The 21,386-nt window shown below is 59.1% G+C and overlaps 2 protein-coding genes across 6 annotated transcripts in view; both read left to right on the forward strand.

Moving 5' to 3' along the window:
• The first annotated feature begins 4,280 nt into the window (after positions 1–4,280).
• Positions 4,281–6,185, forward strand: POU4F3 (POU class 4 homeobox 3). Its single transcript, XM_012575784.5, has 2 exons — positions 4,281–4,957; positions 5,243–6,185. The coding sequence occupies exons 1-2, from the start codon at positions 4,838–4,840 to the stop codon at positions 6,101–6,103; spliced, it is 981 nt and encodes a 326-aa protein (XP_012431238.3). The 5' UTR covers positions 4,281–4,837; the 3' UTR covers positions 6,104–6,185.
• Positions 6,186–15,608: 9,423 nt separating this feature from the next.
• TCERG1 (transcription elongation regulator 1) overlaps positions 15,609–21,386 on the forward strand; it is a 29,567-nt gene continuing 23,789 nt past the window's right edge. For all 5 annotated transcript variants that reach the window (XM_030284040.4, XM_030284041.4, XM_030284042.4 and 2 more), the window contains exons 1-4: positions 15,609–15,734; positions 16,603–16,828; positions 19,258–19,410; positions 19,917–20,154. In XM_030284040.4, the coding sequence (XP_030139900.4) occupies positions 15,664–15,734; positions 16,603–16,828; positions 19,258–19,410; positions 19,917–20,154 (688 nt within the window). In that variant the 5' untranslated portion in view covers positions 15,609–15,663. The remainder of the gene's footprint in view (positions 15,735–16,602; positions 16,829–19,257; positions 19,411–19,916; positions 20,155–21,386) is intronic.

Here is a 21,386-nt window from a genome sequence, read left to right on the forward strand (position 1 = left end):
GTAATTCATGTGAAAATTATTTGAAGTCAACTCAACATCACATACCTCTCTCTGTGTGCTCTGTCGTGGTGAAAGCTCTGTCAGACAACGCTTCCATCCACTCTTCCCTTCAGCTCTTCCCGTGACTTTGGGTTACCTGCGGGTCGCAGAGGAGTGAGGGGGCCTCCTGCAGCAGTCGGAGCCCAGAGGGAGCCAACTCTGGCTTGAAAGAGCTGAGCTCTCCCTGCCTTTGAGAGCAGACTGCGCCTTCGCTCTGCCGTGCTTCCCGGGACGCCCTGGCCAGGCCCGTCCGTGCCCCTGGCTGTAGGAGCAGCTGTGAGGATGCAGAGGGGCTGCTCCGGGGCACTGCAGGGCCAACACTGCTCCTGCTCCCACACTTCTGGCACCTTTGCTGGGCAGGGAACAAATACCCTTCACTGAGTTAGAGGGTGAGACTCTGGGGGCAGTCCAGCGTGTCAGCGTTGTTCTTCTGTCCCCCCAAGATTGCCCTGAGAAGATACAGCTGTTTCACTTGTTGATTAGCAAAAACATTAGGAGACCTACTGTTTCAGGACATGAATAATTAATGTTTGTTCCTCATTAACTTCTTTGTGGCAGAGTCCTGTTAGATGCATTTAGATGTATTTCTAGAATTAGGAGCAAATACAACCAGATGCCTGGCAGCTGAGTGTTCTGTTCTGCCCGTGGAAAGCACTGCCCCATTGCTCCCATCCTCTCTGGCAGGAAGAGGAGAGTTTGTTCTGATCAAGGACTGACGCGTCCTTTACTGCAACTTGAATTTCAGTGGATGATACAAGTAAAAAACTCTATAGTTCGTGTATACAACAAGTGATTAACGGAAGCCCCTCCCAAGAGAGTGGCCACCTGTTTTCCTGGGATCTCAAATCAAAACCCTGCTTCCTGAAAAATTCAAAACTAAGTTGATAAGCTTTCCACCTGCTGCTGCTGGACAAGGCTGGTTATCCTGCCCCCGTCATCCAGCAGAGCAGAGCTGCAGCACAGCGTCAGCACTTCTTGTGCTGTAGTATGGCCACAATGCTCTGCTTTGGGGTTTGGTCTTGGACTAACACCTACAAACACTTGCTCAGCCCCTGGAGCCATCTGTGCCACCACCTGAGGCCAAGGATGTGCCCGAGAGCCCCTCTGCAGCTGGCAAAGCTCTGCCTGGACTTCAGTTATAGAGGAAGAGAGAAATCACTTCTAACCTAATCTGGAGCAATGCACAGACCCCAGATGCTTCCCCCTCCCTCTCCTCGGAAGGAAGTTCAGCACTGGCCCAAAGCCGAGTCCCTCCTGAGCTCTCTCTGGTGGGTTTGTGCAGGGTGGCCCTCACTGTGCAGACCTGCGGGCAGAGGAAACCCGTCCTTGCTGTGATGCCACTGACAGCTGTTCTCTTTGAAACACTTTCCATCCCATCCCCACCTGTGTCAAAAACTCCCCAGAGCGATGGGGTTCCCGCCCTAGTCCCTCCCTTTAACCCTCCGAGTTCTTCTGCAGAGCTCCGGAACTCCCTTTCAGGCCCCATGGTACCACGCAAGGCACAGCCCGACCTCGAGCTGCTGTCCCTGAGCCATGCTTCCAGACCTGCAGTGGAACGGGCTCCACAAAAGCAAGAGCTCTGGAGGACACTCTGGAGACCCAGAGGAAGCCTCAGTGCCAGACCCTTTCCTTTGGAAGCCCGACACTGCCTCAGTGACAGACAGCTCCCGTAACTTAGCAACTTTTTTTGTGCTCTGTTAAGGTGGGTTCTTCAATCTCCTTAATGAATAAGAGAATCAGGCCAGGTAATTGATGCTTGGCCATTTAGCTGATGAATAATTGACTGGGTAACTTGAGATATTTCCTTGATCAGATTGTGCAGTGGAACAGCCATATCATCCGGGGTGCAGCATGGCTCACAACTTTGGGATGCTGGAAATGTGCTGTGCAAGCTCAGGTCTAGAGGAACCTTCCAGAGTCAGCTCTAGTCCTCTTCCTCCTCATGGACCAGGCCCATGAGCTCAAGCAGTAGGCCCGTGGAACCTCCTGAGGTTCAGCAAAGCCTGGTGATAATCCCTTCTAACCCAAACCATCCCCTGATTCTGTGATTTTGGTAACTGGCTGCATTGTCGCAACAGAAATTATTTTATCACATAAATCTTGACTCAGGTCTGGAAACCAGATTTCTTTTCCAGATCCGCGGTGAAGACGAACACAAGGGCACAGCAATGAGACCTGGCCAGGCCTCGAGGTGAGCTGGGGAGGGGAGCAAAGCCTCCACAGCAGGAGCAGCAGGGGTGAAGGTGCAGGGAGGTGTCCCTGTGTGAGCTGTGTGTGCTTTAGCTGCCCCATAGGCAAACCCTGCAGCAGCCTCCTCCAGAGGAACTGGGCATGTGGTTGTTCTGAACAGCAGCTGAAGAACATGTAAAGAGATTATTTCTGCCAGCTTTGTGACTGTAACACACAGTGCTGCCCCCAGCATGGATTGGGGATTAAATAACTCATGGTTTTATTTCAAACTTCCCAGGAAACTTTCACAGGACATCAGTCCTGTGTCAGCATGTAATGCGTATTTTTTTAAACTAAATGGAGTTCATACAATGAAACCCAGAGTCTATTGGCACCACTCTGTGATGAGCTTTGAATTAAGATCTAAATAAGAATAGAATATTTTGATGTATTAGGAAAATTGATAACAATTCATGAACTGTGACAAAGGATAAAATAGCACATGCTTTTAATCTGACTTTTGCCTTCAGATTTCCAATGAGTCACCAGCAATGTTTCATCAGGGTATGCGTTTGGGTTTTTTCTTCCAGAAATGCCATTAATTATTTACCAGTAAGTGAATGATCTCTGAAATCTATTGCAGTGACACCTCTGAGTCTGCAGACAGTTTCTGATGGCAAACCATCTGGGCTCCTTTAACTCGTTATTGTTTATCCTTTGGACTCCTCTCCCCCGGCTGTAAGGTGTAACGGCGGCAGACAGGGCCAGGAGCATCAATATTTTACAGCATTAATTAAGGGGAGCACAGCCCAGCCCGGATGCCTGTGGGAGGGAGGGGAAGGCCGTGCCTAAGGCAGGAGAGGTGTCCGGCGTGGGCTGGGAGAGGGACGCCCTAAGCTGTGACAGCAGCCCCGAGCCCAGCGTGGCAGTCCCACGGGTGATGCAGCGAACAGTCTGTGCACTGACCACGGGACCGGCAGGAGGAGCGTGCGGGGCCTCCGGCAGGTTCTGCTCACTTGGGAAAGAATGAAGCAACAGCAGAGACACGGAAAAAGCTGCTAATCTTGTGCGAGCACCCTCGGAGCCGGGCCCAGGGAGTCGGACTCTGACGAGCAGGCGCTAGTCGGGCTCTGCATCCACCCTTCACATCTCCTTGTTTACTGGTGTTAACAGACAGCGCTAAATAAAGGGAGGGTTAAAACCAAAACAAAACAAAGGCCTGAAATTTATCCCTCTATTAATTACTTCCAGCAAGCAGGGCCGCCTTTAAAGCGGTGCCACTTCAGATAAAACTTTCATGCAGCTATTTAGGGCCTCTGAAATATAAATGATTTCCTTTAAATGTTTTATCATAAATCAGGGCAGGCAGCTTCGCCACAACGCGCCGGTTCCCCATGGTGGGAGGGAGCTGCTCGCCCGGCCCGGCCCGGCGGCGGACCCCGGGCGGGGCGGGAGCGGGGCCGGAGCGGGACGGGAGCGGGACGGGAGCGGGGCGGAACGGTTCGGGAGCGAGGAGGGGTCGGAGAGGGCGGAACGGGACGGGAACGGTTCGGGAGCGAGGAGGGGTCGGAGCGGGCGGAACGGGACGGGAACGGTTCGGGAGCGAGGAGGGGCCGGAGCGGGCGGAACGGGACGGGAACGGTTCGGGAGCGAGGAGGGGTCGGAGCGGGCGGAACGGGACGGGAACGGTTCGGGAGCGAGGAGGGGTCGGAGCGGCGGAACGGGACGGCCCCGCCGCCGGCGCTGTCCGCGGTGCTGCGTCCCTCGCTCCCGTCCCGCCGCGGCCGCTTCCGCACGCCCGGCCCGGCCCGCGGTCAGAGCCGCTTCCAGCTCAAGCCGGTCCTTGATCCTTGATCTTGGCCCGGGGCGTGTTTCCCAAAGGAACCCGTTTCACCACAGCAGGACCGTTTCTTTTCTCTGCCCACGACCAGTCAGTACGTTTGTCAGAAACCAGACAGCAGCTCCTTCGGCTCCTGGTACGTATTTACTGAGGCTTATGACACTTGGAAACCTTAAATCCCGGAGTAGGTTTTATTTTTGCTTAAGAACCTCGGATTTTGCAAAATACTTGCATCTCTAGTGCCTCAAAGTGCAGTAATGTCTGAAGACGTGTGAAGATTGGGAGAGCAAAAATGAAAGGGCCGCTCAGTAGTAGAGCAATGCCAACTTCAGAGCCGCTCCCCGGGGGTGGCCGTGTGGACGACGGCCCCTCTGCTCCAAACGTCAGCCCGCGGGTTTCGCCCACGGAGAAACGCCCGCCCCTCCCCTCCTCCCGCGGGACCCGCAGCCGAGGGAAGAGCGGGGTTCGAGCGGGAGTGGCCCACGCGGCAGCCGGACCCCGCCACGGCGCGTCCGGCCCCGAGCCCGGGCGGGGGCTGAGGCGGCGGGGCGGGCCCGGAGGGTCTCGCCGGGGCACCGGGGGTCTCCCGGCCGTGCCCTGCCCGTCCTGCGGGCGCATCACGCGTGCGCGGCCCGTGCGGGCGGGCAGCGTGTAAGATGAGTGCGGGAGCGCGGGGGGGGCGGGCGCCGGCGGAGCTCTGCCACCGAACACCGCTCGCTCGGGCAGTGCCGAGGGCAGACGCAGCCCCGCGCCCATGCCCGGGGCCTCCCGCCCGCGGGCCGCGCCGAGATGATGGTCATGGACGCCAAGCAGCCCTTCGCCGTGCCCGCCGCCCTCCAGGAGCCCAAGTTCCCCAGCCTGCACGCCGGCAGCGACGCGATGCGCAGAGTTTGCCTCCCGGCCCCGCAGGTACGTGGATGCAGCGCAAGTACCGCTCCGAGCCGCATTTTCTGACAGGCACCGGGTTAATGTTTTTTTCATGTCGGCAGCCCCGTCGCGCGTCGCGGCTCCGCGCCCCCCTCCCCCCCGCCCCCGTGCCCGCCCCTGATCCCCTCCATGCGGAGCGGGGCCGCTGTCTTCCTATTAATTTTTATGACCTGAGCTCCGGGGAGGACCCGCGGTGCCGGGGCCGGTTTTTCAGGCGGAGATGACAGAATTCCCCACTGACCTCGCCATGCGTGCTCTTGCTCGCAGCTGCAGGGCAATATATTTGGGAGCTTCGATGAGAGCCTGCTGGCCCGCGCCGAGGCGCTGGCGGCCGCGGACATCGCCCCCCACGCCAAGGGCCACCACCTCCACCCTCACTTCAAGCCGGACGCCGCCTTCCACGCCATGAGCGGCGTGCCCTGCGCCGCCGCCGCCCTCCCGCACCCCGCCGCCCTCGCCGCTCATCCGCACCCGCTCCCGCACCCGGCGCTGGACGGCGGCGACCTGCTGGAGCACCTCTCGCCGTCGCTGGCCGTGGCGGGGCTGGCCGAGCCCCCCGCGCTGCCCGCCCCGTTGCCGCCGCCGCCGCTGCCCGCCGCCGCCGCGGGACCCCTGCCCGTGCCCGTGGGCGCCCCGGGGGCTCCCGCGCCCGCCGCGGACCCGCGGGAGCTGGAGGCGTTCGCCGAGCGGTTCAAGCAGCGCCGGGTGCGGCTGGGGGTGACCCAGGCCGACGTGGGGGCGGCGCTGGCGGCGCTGAAGCTGCCGGGCGTGGGCTCGCTCAGCCAGAGCACGATCTGCCGCTTCGAGTCGCTGACGCTGTCGCACAACAACATGACGGCGCTGCGGCCGGTGCTCCAGGCCTGGCTGGAGGGCGCCGAGGCCGCCCGGCGCGCCCGCCCCGCCGGCCCCGACCCGCCGCCCGGCGCCGAGCGCAAGCGCCGGCGGACCTCAATCGCCGCGCCCGAGCGGCGCTCGCTGGAGGCGTATTTCGCGCTGCAGCCTCGGCCCTCGGCCGAGAAGATCGCGGCCATCGCCGAGAAGCTGGACCTCAAGAAGAACGTGGTGCGCGTCTGGTTCTGCAACCAGCGCCAGAAGCAGAAGCGCATGAAGTACTCGGCGGTGCACTGACGGCGCGGCCCCGTAGACCCTGGGACGGGACGGGACGGGACGAGACGGGCCGGGCCGGGACGGGACGGGACGGGACGGGACGGGACGGGACGGGACGGGACGGGACGGGACGGACCGCCTGAGCGCCCCCCGCCCCGGCCCGCCCCGGCCCGGCCCGGCCCGGCCCGGCGAGCCAGCCCGGGACAGAAAGCCGGCGGGGCGCGGAGCCGGGGCGCGGAGCCGGGGCGCGGAGCCGGGGCGCCACCGCAATTCCGCGGGTCCCCGAGCTGCGCTGGCGGCGGACGAGGCCTCCGGGGCGCGCCCCGGGCAGAGCCGCTCCGCTGCGCTCCGCCGTCCCGCCCCGTCCCGCCGCGGAAAGCCCGCCCCGCGCCCCGCTCCCTAATAAAGCTTTATTTTTCAACCCGCTGCGACGTGTCGTTCCTCGCCGTCCTGTGCCGCAGCGCCGACGGGAATAACCGAAATAACCTGCGAGAGCAATCGCACCCTCAATAAACGCCCCTCAGCGCGGCGACGCCCCGGGACACAGGACCGGGCTTCGCCCCGCCGGGCCCCGCGCCGCCACCGGCCCCGGGGAAACGGAAACAGCCCTCCACCAAAACCGATGCCGGGTTCGTTTCGGAAGGTGTTCAGGAGGGGGAGAGGGCTTTTATTTGTGATTCCCAGAAGCACCTTAACGATTAAAGATTAATGTTCGAAGCGTGAGCCTCTTCTAGATATTCCACTTTAGCATTTCAATGAGTGACAAACATCGAACTTGAGAACTGGGTCTCATCCTCCTCCCCCGTCAGGAAACGATCTCACGAATTCACCTTTTCCTTGCGAATAACTTTTCCTCTCACCGCGTTTTCCCAACCATCCTCAGTGATTTTTTTTTCCCCAATCAAATGTCCTTTAACAAAAAAATGCCCTTATGCCATTACATTATATTGTGGGCTCTGAAAATTGAGAATAAAGGCGACGCAATAATAATTGCCTTCCGCACTCTAAAGAAGGCAACTCCGACGGCATCTTCCCCCGCAGCTGCGGGCTCCAGGCCCGTGTTTTTACAGGTAGGATGTACCTTTATCTCTTTCCTCGTTCTCTGGGAGCTGCCCCCGCCTCGGCCCGGGCTGGCCCCGCGGCCGGGGTGCCGGAGGAGCAGGCACGGCCGCGCTGCACCGGGGGTCGGCGGCGGGAGCGGGCGCGGGGCCGGGAGCCTTTCCTGGCCCGGGAATGGAGATCCAGCCCAGATCCCAGGCGGTGCCACTGCCGCGGGGCACCGCAGCCTCACGTCTTTGTGTTCCGGCAGAAATAACCGCTTGCGCTGCTCTCCGTCCTCCCGGCTCGGGTTAAACCCAGTCTGAGCCTCGCCGGGCCCTGGCTCCGAGCCGGCAGTGCAGGACACCCTCACGGCTCCATGGCCACCACCTCTGTCCCTGCACGCCTATAGAAGGGAGATCGGACCGAGCTTGTTCCTACAACGGCAAAGGGATCACCGCTGTTTCTCTTGCGGCTGTTCTTGCTTTGCAGGTTTGGACGTTTCCGCGTTTGTCCCTTTTGCGCAGCTCTGGAGAGTGCCTTAAAGACGTAAAACAAATCCTAAACGAACTTTCCCAAACCCGCAGCTACTGTCCCACAGAGCAGCTCCTCTAAGCTCCTCCTCACCTCCAACAGGTTCACCAGGGACACCTTAAGCCCCCTGACCTTTTGGCTCACCCTCCCTCCCTCCCGGCTCCTTTTGTCCCGGCAGTGCTCCGGGCGGGGGCTCTGCCCAGGTTTCACATACAGGACCTGATCGCTTCGTTTGAGATTTACTTTGGAGGTCAGGTATGTCCTGGTTGGTCATCACGGGTGCCTTAGTCTGCCACTGGGTTTGGCTCCCAAAGCTCAGGTGCTCTGGGGTAAAGCCACTGTGTTACGGGAAGCTCATCTAGTCTTCCTGGAGCGTGGGATGAATTTCCCTCAGCCTCGGCGGAAGAGTTCGGAACCGATATTTAATGCTGAAGAAGCACAAAGAAGCTGCCCACGTTTTCCCCCAGGATAACGAGCAGTGCCCCGGAGCCTGTAAGCATCGCCAGCAGGCGATGGGAGGCAGGACAGTCAGCGCTTGGAATTCCGCGTTTGTGAGGAGCTGCCGCCACATCACAGCCTCCCACTCCCTGCTGCCTCATCTGCCACTCCAGGTGCCTGGGGATTAGGACTCACCATTTCCTTGGAGGGCTAGGGCTCCTTGTCCTGGGCAATAGGTCTGTGGGATCCACCTGGGACACTCGATTCTTCAAAACACACCCCATGCACCATTTTACCATTTCCCACAGGTAAAATGAAAAATGTAGGTGAAATTTGCTGAGATAGGGAATTCCCTTCCCGTGACAGCCCAGATAAAGGGGAAATGGAAACCTGCTGAAATAGGAAATACCCAGTACACGTGTGAGAGACTCAGCAGGCAAACTCCCTGTCTATGATTTCTGAACCACTAATGATCGATTTATTATTTTTTTCCCCATTCCATGCTTGTTCCTTAATATCCTGCTCTCTGTCTCCCGGGACCTGTGCACAGGAGATGAAAGCACAGAAAACCAAACAAGCCATTGGCACTGCTCACTCAATTGATTTTTACACAAAATTTGCCTTCATGCACAAAGGATGGAAAAATGATCCCATTAATAATGAATAACAAAAACAAATGCAGGGAGGAAATCAATAGCAGCACATCTGATAACACAAGGGGGCTGGGGGAGGTCCTAGATGTACAAAAGCATGTGTGAGGAGGAGGGAGAAGAGAGGAGAGAGGGCTCAGGGGCTTGGGGGGGTCGGGAGCAAGGCAGCAGGTGCTGTGGTGCAGGTGGGAATAGAGGATGGCCTGGCAGGAACATGCGTGTGTGTGTGTGTGTGTGTGTGCGTGTGTGTGTGTGTGTGTGTGTGCACATGTGTGCATGCATGTGAGCGGGTGTGTGCATGTCCCCATCAGGGCAGGGTCCAGCCACCCATGTCCTGCAGGCTGTCCATGTCCTGTGGGAGCAGCAGGACCTGCTGAGGCTCCTGGCTTGGCGTAGAGCCGAGCCCCTGCTCATGATGGCACTAGAAGGCCCAAGGAGTAGCAACTGGCAAGGAGAGCTGGGGCTGGAGCTGCTTTCCCAGAGAAAACTGGATTTCAGCTGCAAAATTCCAAATTTCCCATCCCCTTTTCCTTCCCATGTTCTGTCCTCAGTGTTTCCCTTCTCCTGAGTTTTCAAGGACGTTTGTCCTCTAAGGAGACACATTCAGTTTCAGATGAAAATGTTCCTAGGACAGTGGACTCTGCTGCTGCCCAGGCTTTGCTCCAGGCCCTGGGCTGGGAACCGTGGTCCCCACGGTCTGCAGCTGGGGGAGCTGGGACTCTGGGATGAGAGAATGCCGGGGTGCTGGGGCCAGAGCACCAGGACCAGCCCCGGCACTCACTGCCTGCCCCAGCAGCACTGCCCGACCCCAGTGTGAGTCATTATTTTTACGTGTTGGGGGAGGGAGACCTCTGTCCATTTACTCTGGACTGTCAACAGCTGGGAGGGGAACCAAGGCACCAGAGCTCAGCATTCAGAGCTCGGTGAGGGAAGTGAATAACTCAGACCCTGTTTAGAGTGGAGAGGTTTTTGGTTTCAGTGGAATCATCTTGGTCCAGTTCCCCATATCCTTGTGCATGGAGTGGATGCTCCTGCCAGGCAGATGAGATGAACTTCTCATTCCAGGAACAAAAGGAGCAGGGAGCAGGTGGGCAGGTGAATCACATCACCAGCATTTACTTGCTTTTAGACTTGCACGAAGTGGAGAGAGACGCAGGGCAGAGGGACAGGCAGGGAAATTTGGGTTTCCCTACTCCGGAGGCTGTGTGTCTAACATACTTGTTGTCTTACCAGGGCCCTTGGTCATCCCAGGAGAGCCTGGCACCAGATCCCAAGGCCCTGGGGATGTCACTGGGGACAAATCCTCCCCCAGGTGCCCACCTGGCAGGGCCAAGGGGCAGCACATGGGCTGCTGCAGGTAGATGCACCATCCAGGCTCCACCAAGAGCCACAACTCTGCCAAATACTGCAATCCACACCACAGAAACATACAGGGGGTCAGAGGATAAACACACCAAAAATCGGGCATTGTCTGGGGAGAGGGATTGCATTTTCAAGGCTTCTGTGTGATGCAGAGCTAACGAAGGTTCAGCTGGGCATCCTTTGCTCACCCCTTATTTGCCAGAGCCTCGACTACTGTGTGCAGCATCTCCAGAGCTCCCACAGCCCTCCACAACTTCCTCAGCCCCCCACAGCCCCCCGTGACCTCCTGCAGCTCCCCGCACTTGACGGTCTCTGCCAGCAGGAACAAAACACACTGAGGATCTGAGTCGGAGACGTGGTTAAAGTTTGATACCTCGGTTGCTTCAGAATATGTCTGGTTTTTCCCAAATGCCAAAACAGATTAGTCTGCAGCTGCCATCACATCATGGCCTGAGTGAGGATCTCTGCGAGGAAAACCAGCATAGGTCAAGGATCCTCCTCCAGGTTCCGCAGTGAGAGCACGTAACAGCCTCTGGAAAACATCTGAACCAGGGCTGGTTTTACACCCTGGGATTCCCCAGCCAATACCCACGGCTCTGGGCACTATGAGAGCCTGGGACACTTAGGCACATTCTGGTGAGGCTGAGGAGTGACCTCTGGGTCCCCTCAGATAGGGCAGGGTAGGAGGTTTAGGGATGGGTTTCTGAGCAGGCAGCAAGGGTGGGTCCCTTGGCTGGAAAAGGATCGCAATTCTGAAGCAATTTCAGATAAGATGGAGCCTGAGAGAGAGCTGGGGCTGGCTCCAAGGGGGCACCAGAGGGATGGTTTGGCCAAGTTCATGCTGCCAACATCAAAACCCAAAATAACTCTCATCTAAAAACACAAGGAAATATTTAGAAACAATTTTAGTAATCCTTTCAATGTTAAACTTTTCAAAGACAGATTTTGTGCTTTTTCCCAGTAGTTTCTTTAGCAGGCGTCAGGGGAGAGGCACTGAAGGAACCTAACATATTTTGGATAGAGCAAATGTTTTCCTTGTGGGAAACACAAAGGTTTCCTCCACTGATGAGGAAACCTGAAACACTGTAAATTTGGGGTCAGCCCAGGCAAAAGCCACTGGAGGAGTGGCACGGCGGCGGCGCATGCAGCCCTGTCCCCTGCCAACGGGCCATGTGTGCCAGTCATGTAGTATTAGTGGCTCCATGTTGCAGTCAGGTTGGACGCCACGTGCAGGCACGTTAACATGGAAAACACATTAGCCCCCGCCGAGGAAACCTGAGCAAACCGGCCATGAGATGATGCATCCTCTGGGATTTCGCACCGACACCATTCCTGAGACAGGACAGCAGAGCTGGGGCCCGAGGAGCGGGCTGGCTCCAGCCCACCCCAGTGCCAGGCAGCCGAAGGAGCGCTGGATCAGAGCGGCCCCCGGGAACGGCAGGGATCCGTGCGGCTCCCGGGAACGGCAGGGATCCGTGCGGCCCCCGGGAACGGCAGGGATCCGTGCTGCCCTCGGGAACGGCACAGATCCGTGCGGCCCCCGGGAACGGCAGGATCCGTGCTGCCCCCGGGAACGGCAGGGATCCGTGCGGCCCCCGGGAACGGCAGGGATCCGTGCTGCCCTCGGGAACGGCACAGATCCGTGCGGCCCCCGGGAACGGCAGGATCCGTGCTGCCCCCGGGAACGGCAGGGATCCGTGCGGCCCCCGGGAACGGCAGGGATCCGTGCTGCCCTCGGGAACGGCACAGATCCGTGCGGCCCCCGGGAACGGCAGGATCCGTGCTGCCCTCGGGAACGGCAGGGATCCGTGCTGCCCCCGGGAACGGCAGGGATCCGTGCGGCTCTCGGGAACGGCAGGATCCGTGCAGCCCTCTGGAGTGTCAGGGATCCGTGCGGCAGTACGGGCTGGAGGAGAGCGCTCGGGGGGACCAGAACCCGCGGTCAGGAGCCGGAGAAGAGCCTCGCATGAGAAGGGGAGCGAGCACGGCATCTCCGAGCCCGCGGGAAGCCCCCGCCTGCCCCGGCCCTGGCCAGGAGCCCCGGCCGCGGCACCGAGCGGCCCGGCTCCGCCGTGGGACCCGGCTCTGGCCCGTCCCCGGCTCCGCCGCACGGCAGCGCGTCCCGTGGCCCGTCCCGTGGCCCGTCCCCGGGCCCGCGTGGGGCCGGCACAGCCGCGGCAGCGGCGCGGAGACAACGGGAGAGCCGCAGCAGCTAGGCACATCAATATTTCATAAAATGCCAGCAGCGACAGAGAGAGAGAGGGACCGGGAGCAGAGCAGAATATCACACAGCTTTTTAATGGTCTTTTTCTATTAGTGTCAGCTCTGCGGCTGGCGTCAGGCAGGAGAACTTGCCCTGGATGCTCCCAGAATTTCGGGGTGTGGCCAAGCAGCCTCCGGCTAGGGCCAGCTCCCAGCCCCGCGGTACCTGCTGCGGTCACAGCACTCTGCTGCTTTCCGAAGACTCGCAGGGCCAGTGGCACTGTCCCCGCTGGCCAAGGAGCTGCAGAGGTGATGTGCTGCAGGCAGCCGGGCCGGGCTATGCTCTGCTGGGCTCTTTCCAGCCATCACCTCCAGTGAGCTCGTTTGGGCTAACCCCTGCTCTGCCTGACACGGGGCACCTCCCAGACCCCCGTCCATCTACTGCTCTTACCATGGCTGAGCCTGCACCCCTTTTTCAGTGTAGGAGGGAATCTGCAGGCTCCATATGTAGAGAAAAAATGGGATGTTTTCATGTAAATACAGGGAAAGCCTGGGACCAGACTGGGGAGCTCCGTGCCCAGAGCTTGGGTGCAGCATACCGAGCCGTGCTGTGCTATGCCCACAGACAGGAGGTGCCCTGTTAAATTTCAATAATGCCCAGTCCCACTTGCTCCCCACAATGCCCAGATGACACCCCACAGCCCAGCTCCAAGGCCAAGCAGGGGCACAGCAGCCATGGCCCCCAAGGCCCCCACAGCTGGAGGGGATGGGGGGTCTCCCAATGGCTTCAGCCCCAGCTTCAGCAGTGAACCGTGAGGCTGAGGGGGGCTGGGAAAGCGGGGCACCTCGGTGCCAGCAGGAGCCTCCCCCCACTGCCACCCTCCAGCATGGGATCTGGGGCTCTCCCTGGCAGATGCTGGCACCACAGCAGCCCAGAGGCCCTGCAGACAGCCCAGGGCAAAATTTTTATTTGTCATCACACTTCAACCTGAAATCTGAAGAAATAAAAAAAGAATGGCAGGATGTTGGCATCTCTGAGACGACACAACCCCACGGCTGCTGCAGCTCCTCGGCAGGGGCCAGCCCCAGCAGTGGGAGCCCAGAGCAGCTCAGGGGCTGCCACACTGCGCCAGGAGCCTTGGTGCTGAAACCAGCTCACGGCACAGAGCTGCAACCGGGATGAAGAAGGCCACTCACCTTGGACCAAGAAAACACGAGAACATGGGCAGGTTTGAGGGGGAACATCCACACTGTGGGGTTTCAGGACTCCTTCCCATATGCCTGGCAGAGAACTCAGACTGTGTCACAAACAGCCTTTCAAAAACTACAGAGATCCAAATACTTGAGGAGGTCCCCAGTTTAGAACCTCCCTGGGAACAATTTCTGGGGCAAGAGCAGCATCAGTGGCAGCAGCAGAGCAGCTCTGTGCTGGTATCTGGCACAGCCAGCAGCTTCCAAGCCAGGGAACAACGGCTCTGGGAAGGGTTGGCAGCAGAGACAGGGGACCAGGGCTGCAGTGGGGGTCCCAGCTGCAGGCTTCTCTGGAAAACCTGGATCCCCAGTGCACCCACAGCCATTCCAATTGCAGAATCCCATCAGCAGATCCACTAGCTCTGCAGCGGGTGTGGGTGTGGGATTCCCCCAGAGAGATTTCCCCTGGCTCCAGGGCTTGCCACAGCCCCATTCCCCAAGGAGCACGGCCAGCAATGCCCTCCCAGTCCCAGGAGCAGTCCCACAGCTTCCTGAGGGGATGAACAGAGCCTGCTGGTCAGTCCCCTGGCACCTGCACCCCAGAGCCCACAGGAGTTAGGGCGGGTGTCCAGGCAAACAGCCAGTCAAGCCTTTGGGATCCTTGGTTTCAGTGAAATCCAGGGAAGTGTGTATCAATCACAGTAAATTGTACTGCTGCCAAGAGCCACATCCTGCAGCACAGGGAGCTGCCAGCAGATTTGTCAAAATGACTCGTGTTTTGCAGCTCACTGCTAACTAACTGCCCCTGAAGGAGCTGCACTCAGAATTCTTGACTGGAATGTTCTGAGAACACAAGGATGAGGGAGCTGGGGTACAGCAGCAGCTCCAGCCCCCCTGAACCTGGGAGAAGGCCCTGCGGCTGTTCCCGCCTGCTTGACATCAATAAAACATGGAGACAGCCAGGGAACAGGGAGATAAAAAGAGGATGAAAGATGCGTAGAAGACAGGCAGCCCCACTGTGTGTGGAGGATTTGGACACTCGTGGGCAGACCAGTTTTAATGTGTGTGACAGAAAGTGCCGGTGAGGGACACGCGGCCCCATCCGCTGCCCCTGGCAGGGCAGGGCAGGGCAGGGCAGGGCAGGGCAGGGCAGGGCAGGGCAGGGCAGGGCAGGGCAGGGCAGAGCAGGCACTGTGCCCCACACCCGCGGGCACTGGGCAGGCAGGCCCGGCCCTGGACACGAGCAGGACACACAGGCAGGCTCCCGGGGAGCGCAGCACCCCCGACCTGTCCCAAACCTCACAGCAGCACCAACCTCCAGCAAAACACGGGAATACAGAGCCTGCGGCAAACTCGGTGTGAGAGTCTCTGTGGCTCAGCACCCCCAAAAGGCCCCCGAGGGATTCCTTATTGTCACGAGCTAAGAGAAGACAGATCTTTTATTGAGAGCAGGAATGGGAAATGTGGGATCACGAAAGCAGTCGGATGTCCCGGGAACACGTCCCTGGGGGCTCCTTCGCACCGAGCGCTGCAGCTGCCGGTGCTGCCCAGCAGTGTGTGATGTCCCGTGTGTCCCAAACGCTCCCGGACTGGCAGTGCCCACCGGAGCTGGCAGTGCCCACCGGAGCTGGCAGTGCCCATCGCAGGGCTCACCCAGGGCTGGCAGTGCCCACCCGGAGCTGGAGCCCCCCGGCTCCCCAGACCCCCCGTTCCCCCGGTTCCCCCCCCGGTTCCCCCCCGGTTCCCCCCTGGCGCCCCCGCGCGCACAGCGCCCCCTGGCGGCCGCCGCGCCTCCCCCGGCCGGGATCGCTCATTGGCTGCGTGTCCCGTGACGTCACGGGGCGGGACATTCCCTGTGTGGTCCGGGGTTGCGAGCGCTGATTGGCGCACGTGGTTCCGTCCGCTGATTGGACGCTGCTCCTCCCCCTTCCCCCTGAGGCACGAGTCACTTCCTGTCCCCTCCCCGGATCGCGCCTCACGTGACCGCAGGCGCGAGCGGCACGGCCAATGGCGGCGCGCCCGGCTCCCCCCATTCAGAGCCGGCGGGCGCGGCGGCCAATGGCGGGGCGGGCTGGGCCCCGCGCGCGCTGACGGGCAGGGCTGGCGGCCAATGGGGCGCGGCGGGGCCCGCGGGGGGCGTGGCGGCTGCGCGCGACGGCGGCGGCCATGGCGGAGCGGGGCGGCGGCGGCGACGGGGAGGCGGCGGCGGCGGGCGAGCGCTTCGGCACCGACCTCCGGTACGGCGGCCGGGCCGGGCCGGGCCAGGCCGAGACGAGACCGGTGTGCCCGGCGGGGCTGGGGCTGGCGGGGCGGGCCGGGGCAGCTCTCCCGCCTGCATTCCCGCCCCGCGTGCGGCGGGACGGGCCCTGTTCCCGCTCACCGGCCGGGGCCGCTCCCGGGCGTGGGGCCGGGCGGCGGCGGCTCCGCTCGGGGTGCGGACAGGCCGCATCTGGTGTCGCCCCCCGCCTGGGCCCCACTCCCCCGTTGTGTGGCCCTGCGCTCGGGGCTGGTAAAGCCGTGCCCCGGAGCCGCCGGGCAGCGTGCGCCGCTCCGGGGGGCGGCGGGTTCTGAGAGCCCGTGCGGAGCGCCGGCCGGCTCCGCGCGGGACCGCGGCGCTCGGGCCGGGCCTGCCGGGGTCCGGCCCTGCCGCGGGTCCTGCTCCGGTCCGGCCCTGTCCCGTGTCCGGCCCTGTCCCGGGCCGTCCGCCCGGCACACAGAGCCCCTGGCAGCCCCGGCGCTGCAGAGCCGGCACTCCGGGCACGGCCGGCCGCAGGGCCCGGACGCAGCTGCAGGCAGCAGCCCGAGCGCCAGGTCGTGCTCAGGAGCTCTGGCAGATAAGGAAGGATGCGCTTCCCAGTGGCTGCCTACCCCATCCCAGCTCTGCTTGTCCATTTGCACGAGGCGAAATTCACACTTGAGCACTAATAACCTCGAATTGTGTAGCAGGAGAACATGTTGAAGTAGTCACACAGTTGGCTTCACTCGCTCGAACGTGACCCGTTTTGCTGCCGCTGTCGGTGTCTCGGTTTCCCCGGTTCCTGCCGCAGCTAATGCCCGTGCAGCCACGGCCGGCCGTGACCCGTGTTCCTGTGCCTCTCTCCGCAGGATGGCTCAGCAGCAGGCGCTGCGATTCCGCGGCCCCGCGCCGCCCCCCAGCGCGGTGCTGCGCGGCCCCCCGCCCCTCCTGCGGCCGCCCCCACCCTTCGGGATGATGCGGGGCCCTCCTCCGCCCCCCCGGCCCCCCTTCGGCCGACCCCCCTTCGACCCCAGCATGCCCCCGATGCCACCGCCGGGGGGGATCCCCCCGCCCATGGGGCCTCCGCACCTGCAGGTAAGGCGTTCTCCTGCGTTGGTTAGGTGGCATTCAGGGGGGTTCGTTTGTTTTCACACATGGAACTGTCCAGCTCTGGGCTCCTCAAGTTCGGGAAGGACATGTAGGTCTGGAGCGTGTCCAGAGAACTACAGTAGAGCTGGTGGAGAGTCTAGAGCACAAGTCTAGGGCAGCTGAGGCATCTCGAGGGGCTCAGCATGGACAAAAGGAGGCTCAGGGTGGTGCTGGAGTCCCCTTCCCTGGAGGTGTCCAGGGAACGATGGGACGTGGCACTCAGTGCTCTAGGCTGGGTGACAAGGTGCGGACGGGGCACAGGTTGGACTCGATGGGCTGGGAGGTCTTTTCCAATGTAACTCGTCTGTGATTGTGTGGAAATAGTGTGAGAATGGACACTGAAAGGGGTGAAGGAACAGCAAGGCAGGATGAGAGCACAGTGCTCAGGTGAGGTGTTACACCCCACTGCATACCTGTGCTGTGCAAATACAGCTTCTGCTCAGCTCCTCTGCTGCTAAACTGATGGATGGTTTAAGGTCTTGTGTTTGATTTTCTAAGGCCTGGGTTTGCAAGGGACAGCACCTTTGTGAATGAGAAGGGGATTGTTTTAATTGCCATGTTCTCTTATTTAACAGCTTTGTGGGGGTGCCTTCCCATTAAGGCAGTGTCAGTGCCGTGTGGGCTGTGGGTATGCTGAGGAGCTGAATGGCACCATGTGCCATTGTGGATTAAATCCACTATTTGTAATTACAGTTTGAAGAACCAACCAGAGTTACTTTGGATGCCAGGCCTGGCTGTGGGTGTCTCCTGTGTTTGGTTTCCATGCAGGGAGTGCTGCTGCTCCCAGGTGTCTCACAGGCCGTGAGCTCTGCTGCTCCTCAGCAGCCCCAGCCATGGCTGGAGTCTCGGGCTGGGCTGGGCTGAGCTCTGCTCCTGCTGAGGGCTGGGCCTCACTCCCTGCCCGGGCTCTGGACAGAGGCAGGGGTGACGGGGAAGGGCCCCTGCTCAGAACGGGTGTGCTGGGACTCTGGCTGCACACCTGGCACTGACTGCCCACCTGGTTTTACTCCTGCACTGGGGAGAGGAGCTGTAGCAGGCAGAAACTGGGCTTCTTCTCACTGGATTCTTCATACAGCTTGTAAGAGCAAGAAAGAGGAAGCTCATGGTGAAGCAGGTGCAAGAGCTGTTGGGGAAGAAGAAGGTAGGGAAGGCAGGCTGCAGTTGAGTTGAGGGTTTTTTTTGTTTGTGTAGAATGACATCCATGTACTCTTGGCTTCCTTTTTTAGTAGTATTTAATGCAAATAACTGTTACTAGTTTGGTATGTGGATTTAAAGAGCAGTTTAAAGTAGCACTCTTAGAGCAGAAAGTTGGATCTCAGGGCAGCTCCCAGCAGAAGCCAAGGACATGGCAGCACCGGCAGCTGCCAGGGGTACAGCTGCAGTTGTGGGTGCAGGGAGACAGTTCAGGGCCCCTGTGTGCAGCTTGTCCCTGGGCCATGGCGTGTCCTGGGTGTCCCAGCGCCAGGCCCGCCGTGGGCTCGGGGTGAGCGCGGCACTCGAGGCTGTCATTCAGTCAAAGCTGGAGAGATGGGGATAATCGGGGCACTTTGGTGTTTCATAGTAATTTAACACTTTGGTGTTTAATAATGAGGGCACTTGTAGGTGTTTGCAGAGTGAGCTGAAGTGCTCGGTGAGCTCTGTCAGCTTTTTACAGGAAGTGTTCACTGTACTTGTTGCATATAGGGAATTTCAAACAGTCCAAGTAAATAAGTAAAATGAAAGAACTGAATGTACTTTGAATTACCAACAGGTGTTCAGGCTTTCAGGTAACTGTGTGCAGGACAGGTCAGGATTTCTTATCATGCAATAATGAACATGTAATTTCATATTTCTATTCTAATTAGCACTAGCTAGAATTTTAGTTAGTGGGAAATTTAGTAATGTAATGGATTTTAATTAAACACACTGCTCAGCTGTACTGACAAACTGGATGCTTACTTGTAATTTGGGTTTTTCTAACTTATCTTTCCTGGGACGGTTGTTGTATTTCTGGGGTATTTGGTTCATAGATGGCAATGTCTGAGCAACAGCTGTTTGGGTCTCACATTCTTTCTCTTCCTTCCATTGACATATTTTCTCCTTTTCAGGAGAGGACTTTTGGATTTTGACCACATTTCTGTTCATGCCACCTTTTTTAGATGCCTGCACATTTGTATCTCAGAAGTGATAGCTTCAGCTGTTCTGCCATGGGTGGGGGGTTGGCTTGGGAGCACATTCCCTGAGCTGGGAGCACTGGATTATTAGAGAAGCTTCCAAGCCTGGCACAGCTGTCCTTACTGTTGGTGTAGTGTCTGTTGGTTCTCTAAGAAAGGAAATGTGCTTGAAATTGTATTGTTGTTATCATTATCATCATTATTGTTATTATATGCCTTTAGAGACCACCATTTATGCCTCCTCCCATGGGTAGCATGCCACCACCTCCCGGTATGATGTTCCCTCCAGGAATGCCGCCGGTCTCTGCGCCGGGAACACCAGCAATGCCCCCAGCTGAGGAGATCTGGGTAGAGAACAAAACTCCAGATGGGAAGGTGAGATGGGGGCCGTGGGTGGTCCTGCTGTGACCCTGGGCACGCTGGCTGGGCTGGGATATCCGTGTGGCGGGGCCGCCGTCCCGTAGTGTGGCTGGGCCGGGATGGCCTGGGTAGCAGGGCTGTCATCCCACGGTGTGGCTGGGCTGGGATGGCCTGGGTAGCAGGGCTGTCATCCCACGGTGTGGCTGGGCTGGAATGGCCTGGGTAGCAGGGCTGTCATCCCACGGTGTGGCTGGGCTGGGATTGCCTGGGTAGCAGGGCTGTCATCCCACGGTGTGGCTGGGCTGGAATGGCCTGGGTAGCAGGGCTGTCATCCCACGGTGTGGCTGGGCTGGAATGGCCTGGGTAGCAGGGCTGCCATCCCACGGTGTGGCTGGGCTGGGATGCCTGCCGTGGTGGGGCTGGGATGGCCTGGGTGGCAGGGCCCCCATCCCGTGGTGTGGCTGGGCTGGGATGCCTGCCATGGCAGGGCTGCCACAGTTTGCCGGGGCCGCTCTCCTCAGGTCTATTTCTACAACGCACGCACGCGGGAGTCGGCGTGGACGAAGCCGGACGGGGTGAAGGTCATCCAGCAGTCAGAGCTGACACCCATGCTGGCGGCCCAGGCCCAGGCCGTGGGGGCCTCCACCCCCACCACCAGCAGCCCTGCCTCTGCAGCATCTCCATCCACCTCCTCCAGCACGCAGTCCTCCACCACCTCCACCACCACCACGGCCACCTCCATGTCCCAGACCAACTCCAGTGAGTACCTGGGGGTGTCTCAGGCCTCGCGGTGGTGGGAGCAGGTGGTGGGGATCCTGCATGAGGAATTGCTGCAGCAAAGCCTGGGTATTCAGGACAAAGTTGTTTCAGCATGGAGTGTGAATTTAAAGTACAGTGTTTAGTCCAGAAGAACCTTGCATGCAAACTTTTTTCTCCCCAGTCTCAAAGAATTCTTCAGGTCTTCGTATATTTTTCTTCTGCTGTTATCACATAATCTCAGAGCTATTACACATCTATTTCCTTTTGACTATAGATAGAGCTAAATTGTTCTTAAAACTGTTTCACAAGAAACGTTGATCTGAGGTAGGAGTTTAGTTGTAGCAATTTCCTAATTTTCTCCATGGCATCTGTTTCTGTAGGTCAGGTCTCAGACCTGCTGCTCTGTGAGCACTGGTTGATTACAGAATAGTTTCTTTGTTGTATTACTTTTATTAGCATTACTCTTCTGCTGAAGCCTTCCCAGTTCCTATTTTCTAGAGTTGCACAAAGAGGAAAAATAAAGTCCTTGGAACCATTTTTGTTCATTTATGACCTTTGAATGATAGTCTGGACATTACTGCTGCTTCCATGGACTGAACTTTGCTTGTAAGGGTTTTCCAAGTAAGGAAAGGGGACTGAATTGATGCAGCATGCACATAAATGCATGGCTGTGCACACACCAGCGTGGTTTGCACTGCACTTTGGCATGTGTGTGCTGCCCAGGTGCCTCAGTGCATGTGGATAGAGGTGTGTGTTAAGTACTGTGGGTCTGTTTGCTGTGAGTGTGTCAGCAGCAAGCAGTGAGCGAGGTCAGTCCCACTGCCCAGAACAAGGTGTGCAGGGCGAGGAGCAGCGCAGAGAGTTCCTGTCTTGCATGCAGGGCCACAGACAGACAGCACTGGTGCTGAGCAGGAATCTGGCACTGGCACATTGGGCATTGTAGCTGCCCTGGCTCAGATGTGTGCTCTGAGCCAGGCCAGAGAGTGTGCAGGAGGTGAATCGTTCCAGCTCCTGCTGTGGGGTAGAGTTGCATTCTCTGGAATTCATCTTTCTCCTGTAACAGGCGAGACAAGTCAACTTCACTCACTATTTAACCCAAACTTCAAAATCTGTGTGTAAAAGGGAGTAAAATTTAGGTAACCCTTCAATTCTGCTTTTATTGAGGCTGGAGGGAGGACACCTCACCAGAGCAGCAAAGAACTTGTATTGCTCAAAGCATTTTAGGGCTTTTG

The sequence above is a fragment of the Taeniopygia guttata genome, chromosome 13 (assembly GCF_048771995.1).
Source record: "Taeniopygia guttata chromosome 13, bTaeGut7.mat, whole genome shotgun sequence".
In the NCBI taxonomy this organism is placed as follows: domain Eukaryota; kingdom Metazoa; phylum Chordata; class Aves; order Passeriformes; family Estrildidae; genus Taeniopygia; species Taeniopygia guttata.